The sequence below is a fragment of the Orycteropus afer genome, unplaced genomic scaffold, assembly GCF_000298275.1.
Source record: "Orycteropus afer afer isolate SDZICR_OR568_19922 unplaced genomic scaffold, OryAfe1.0 scaffold00012, whole genome shotgun sequence".
Classification (NCBI taxonomy): Eukaryota; Metazoa; Chordata; class Mammalia; order Tubulidentata; family Orycteropodidae; genus Orycteropus; species Orycteropus afer.
The window spans coordinates 8,161,984-8,167,325 of NW_006921599.1; the positions used below are offsets into that span (position 1 = coordinate 8,161,984).

A 5,342-nucleotide genomic window follows, 5' to 3' on the forward strand; every position below is an offset into this window, starting at 1 on the left:
GGCTATTGTAAATAGTGCTGCGATGAACATGGGTGTGCAGATGTCTGTTTTTGTCATGGCTCTCACTTCTTTAGGATATATATCTAATAATAGAATGGCTGGATCAAATGGTATTTCTATTTCCAAATTTTTAAGGAGTTGCCATACTGCTTTCCACAGTGGTTGTGCCATTTTACAGTCCCACCAGCAGTGTATGAGAGTTCCAATCTCTCCACATCCTTGCCAGCATTTGTTATTTTGTGTCCTGTTGAACTTTGCTACCAGTGCTGGAGCAAGATGGTATCTCATTGTTATTTTGATTTGCATCTCTCTAATGGCTAATGATTGTGAGCATTTTTTTTATGTTTGTTGGCTGCCTGGATACCCTCCTTGATGAAGTGTCTATTCATGTCTTCTGCCCATTTTTCAACTGGATTATTTGTCTTTTTGTTATCGAAGTATTGTTGTTTTCTATAAATTCTAGAGATAAGTCCCTAGTCAGACAGCTTCACATGGTTTTCAGTGGCTGCTTTTTTAGAAGCAGACCACCAGGTCTTTCTTGCAAGGCATCTCTGGGTAGACTTGAGCCTCCAATCTTTAGCATTAACCTGTGCATCACCCAGGGACTCCTCCCAGCCCTTACCCCTCTATTTTCCCCTAAAGCACATACTATATCATCTATATTGTGCACATACAAAAATAATATATGTACATAAAGCATCTGACTGCTAACCTGAAGGCTGGTGGTTTAAACCCACCAGCCACTCTTCGAAAGGAAGATTGGGGCAATCTACTTCTGTAGAGACATTGCCTTGCCTTGGAAACCCAAGGAGGGGTCACTATGAGTTGGATAGAACTGACAGTGAGTTTGCCGGGAGGGGAGGGAGGAGGAGGGAGGGACTGGGAGGCAGGGGGGGAGGGAGGGAAAATAAATAACACGCTTACTTCTCTGTGCCAATTACATTCCACAGAGAAAAGACCGGTGATTAATATATCCCAAGTACCCAGAAAAGTGACAAGTACAGAGTAGGCGCTAATGTTTAATGAATGAATTGACAAATCCATTGGAGGCTGAAATTAAATTGGGGGGTGAGGAACCAAAGTACTAATTTTCCAAAGTTTCACTCCTCAAACTTGCAAACCTCCTACATCTCTAACATCCACTTCGCTAGACTTCCAAACAAGCTGACAAAACCACCTAACAAAGCAAAAATAATGCTGGTGAGCGTGCACCACCTCCCGGCATCACCGCGCAGGGCCCTCAAGATGCCATTAAAAGTTTGCGTCATACACTTTGTGCCTGGGTTTCCCGGTAATTCGTTTTTCTCAGGCTGACAGAGCCCAGGCCACCGCAGACTGTTAGGGCGGGGCAAGACCTTCAGCCCCACATCCCGGGAGGAGGCTGAGTGACCTGCGTTGACTCGACCTCTGCGTCACCCGGCCTTTCCCTCCAGAAGGCAACGGCTCCTTCCCGGCCCCACTGCCCCCGGCTCCACGTGGCCACCCCCAATCTCTTCTCCCCATTCCAAACCTCACTCCTCACCTCTCGAGGGCTCGAGGGCGGCTGCCTGGGCATGGCACAGGTGCAGGGCGCCAAAGACACAGGCCACGCCCCGCAAGCCCCTCCGCGTGCTGCTGGGCCGGGCCAGAGGCAGCCCTGGGCAAGAGCGCTCCCAGTCGGCGAGCGGGCGACGCGGTGCTGCAGCGGCCAGGCGGGGGTAGGGCACGAGCAGTAGGAGGAGCAGCGGCGAGGCACGTGACGCGCCGCCGCGGATTACCGGAGCGCGGGGCCGCAGCACCCCTAGACCGCCGGGTAGCGCCGAGAAGCGGGGCGCCGAGGCACAGCGGCCGCCAGGGCTCTCGCACCTGCCCGCGGGCAGTAACAGCAAAAGCCGCTGGCGGCTTGGTGGGCGCTGCGGCCTTTCGCCTGCGTTGGATCCGCTGTCCATCCCAGACAGTCACTGGCCGCGGCGCGCACGCATGGCGCTCGTGCCCGGAACAGGTCACGCGCGGCCCTGACGCGCGACTCTGCCGGCAGGAGCGCGCGTAGGCGGAGGTCCGGGCCCGCCCTTTCCGCCAGGCGGAGCTCCAGACCCGCGCCTGGGACGGAGCGGGGCGGGGCGGGGCGGGGCGGGCGCGTTGGCGGCTTATGGGTGTAGGGGGCCGGCTGCAGACGTCAGACGCGTTCGGACACGCCCGGAACTGAAAGGAGCTACGGCTGTAATAGTTTGCATATTCATTGCAATCGCGTCCCAGAAAGGAAGTTAATTACCCAGGAGCCCTTCAAAGGCCGGTGACAATTACCTGCATCGTCAGCCTGCCCCAGATTTTGCCAATTAACTATCCTTTTCTCAATTCCTCAAAGTGTGGTGGCGCAGTTAATTTTTAGGGAATTAGTAATGAGGCGGAGGGAACGGGGCCTACATTTAAAGGCTAAACTTTAAGAACTTTTTTTTTGTGTATGTGTTAGGGCACCATAGAAATGAGAAGGTTGCAGTCTAGGAACTTAAACGTGGGGCATGAATGCTAAATGAGCTCTACTGGTTCAATAAAAGGATATTTGAAATTACTGATGTTCAGTTCAGTGAACTTTTTGAATGCCTATTGCACCTGTCATAGGTGCTTTGGTACCACAAAGTAACTTTGTGGTACTTAAGGCTATATATCAACTTGGCTTGGCCTGGTTTTGAGTGGCTGGGTAGCTGGATATAGTTATTTCCCATGATGAGACTGGTAATCAACTCCACGTGGAATCTGCTATGAGCAGTTGAGTAGCAGTCTTAGGAATATGGTTTGCTTCTAGTATGTAAGAATATACTTGAGAAAGGTCTTGAGCTTCTTGGCAAATCTGGATCCTACATTTGGCCAAGTCATCAGCAGTCTGCCATGTTGTCTGCTAGTCTTGGGACTGTTTCTGGACTTGAACCTGCAGCCTGCTGTGTTGCTTGCTCATCTTGGGACTGTACTATTTTACTTGTTGCCTTTGGGTTTGTCAGCCTCAGCAGCTAGCAGCTGTCTAAGAGATCCCTCCAGTTCTGGTTGGCTGGCAGCAAGAGGCAGAGCTGAAGCTCAAGATCAAGGGGCATTCACCTAGTCCTTAGAGCTGGCACTTTGAACTTGGACTTCTAGCCTCCTGAAGTGTAAGAGAATAAAATCCTTGTTTGTCAAAGCTACTCATTTGTGATATTTTCTGTTAAAGCAGCACTAGAGAATCAAAATAAGCCCTTTTTTGGTTTTCTAAATTCCCACAGACTAGTTCTGTCTGTTCTTAAACTTCATATAAGTGGAATCATACAAGAAGCATTTTCTTCTAACTTTTCTCTGCCTTGTGTCTGACTCAATATAATATCTGAGAGACTGATCTATATTGCTGTTTGCATCAGCAAATTAGTTACTTTTTATTGCTGAGTAGTATTTCATTGACTACATCACAGTTTAGTTCTCTATTCTCCTATTCATGGTCATTTGATTTGTTTCCAAATGTTGGCTATTATAAATGTGGTAGTTATGTTTGTGTGTCATTTTGGCTGGGCCTGGTTGAGTGGCTGGGCAGCTGGATGTAGTATTCCCCATGATGAGACTGGTAATCAACTCCATGGTGGAATCTACTATGAGCAGCTGAGTAGCTGCCTTTGGATATGTGCTCTGCTTCCTGTATATAAGGAGAAATCTTGGGAATGGCCTCTAGCCTATGGCACACTTGGACCCTGCATGTAGCCATGTTGTTGCTCAGCAGCCTGCTATGCTCAGCTGACCTTGGAAATTACAATGGACTTAAATTAATGGCCTGCTGTGTGGGTTGGTAACATCAGAACTGTGCCTTTTTACTTGTCAATCTTGGTGCTTCTCAGCCTCAGCAGCCAGCGGCTGTCTGAGTGAAGAAACACCTCTAGCTCCAGTGGGCCAGGAGCAGGAGGCAGAGCTGGACCCCAAGGTTGAGGGGCTTTCACCCAGCCCCTACAGACGGGCACTTTGAATTTGGACCTAAAGCCTCCAAACTGTAAGAGAATAAACTCCTGTTTGTTAAGGCCATCCCATCCCATTTGTGGTATATTTCTTGTCAGAGCAGCACTAGGTAACCAGAACAATAAATAAGGGTTAAGGCATTCGGCTGCTAACCAAAAGGTCAATGGTTCAAATCCACTAGCTGCTCCATGGGAGAAAAATGGGCAGTCTGCTTCCATAAAGATTTACAACCTTGGAAACTCTATGGGGCAGTTCTATTTTGTCCTATAGGGTTGCTATGAGTCAAAATCAACTTGATGGCAGTGGGTATAAATAACAGTGTTATTCTTGTATAAGTCTTTGTGTGGACATGTTTTTAATTCCTTGGCAAAACGCCCAGGAGTTGGATTGCTGGAGCGTCTGGGTTTTTTTTTTTTATTTTTTAAATCAGTTGCTGTCGAGTTGACTGTGACTCAAGGCAACTCCGTTCTGTTGTGGAGCTAGTTAGTTCTTTAAAATATGGCTGAAAGCAAAAATTATAACATTTTCTGATGGTGTTTTCAATGTTTATAGATGTAATGTATAAAATAGCTACTAAATAAAGGGACAAGGATAAAGAGCCTTATATGCTAGTAGAGTTTCTACATTGAATTTGAAGTGGGAAAATATTGATTCTAAGTAGATTTAGAAAAATTAAGCATGTGTATTTTAATCCCCATGTTGTTGTTGTTGTTATGTGCCGTCGAGTCAGCCCCGACTCATAGTGACCCCTCCTTGTAGTATCCCATAAACACACTATACAAAAAGATATGGACAAAAACAGTAAAAAAAATTAAGATAGAATACTAAAAAATGTTGAAATAACCCAAAAGGAGACCAGAAATGGAAAATAAAAGGACAAAAAACAGAGCAAGCAAACTGAAACAAACAATAAAATGATAAACTGAAATCCAAATATTGAACAAATACATTAACTATAAATAGTCTAAACCATTAAAAAAAAAGTTACTGTGTTTTCAGTGAAGGTTTACATGACAGTTTAGTTTCCCATTCAACAATTTCTACACAAGTTGTTTAGTGACATTGGTTACATTCTTTACAATATATGAACATTGTCATTATTTTCTTTCTGGTTCCATTCGTCTAGTTTCCCTGCCCCCTTACATTCTCATCTTTATTAAGTAATTGTTGGCAATAATTTAGTCTCATGTATGTGATTTTTTTAAGGAGCACAATGATATTATTTTGTGATATTACAAGTGATATCTATTATTTTGTAATCCAGTTTGTTATTTAACTACAGGGTGACCTCTGAGGTTAGTTTTGGCTCAAGGTTTGAGGAGTATCTCAGAGCAGTAGTCTTGGAGTGTCCTCCAATCCCAACCAGTCTAGCAGATCTTTTTTTTTTTTTTTTTAAT

At 45.8% G+C, this 5,342-nt stretch overlaps 1 protein-coding gene across 1 annotated transcript in view; it reads right to left on the reverse strand.

The window, feature by feature from the left end:
• MCUR1 (mitochondrial calcium uniporter regulator 1) overlaps positions 1–1,928 on the reverse strand; it is a 25,262-nt gene extending 23,334 nt beyond the window's left edge. Inside the window, exon 1 of the mRNA XM_007951870.2 lies at positions 1,523–1,928. Coding sequence (XP_007950061.1) covers positions 1,523–1,928 — 406 coding nt within the window. The remainder of the gene's footprint in view (positions 1–1,522) is intronic.
• Positions 1,929–5,342: the final 3,414 nt, after the last annotated feature.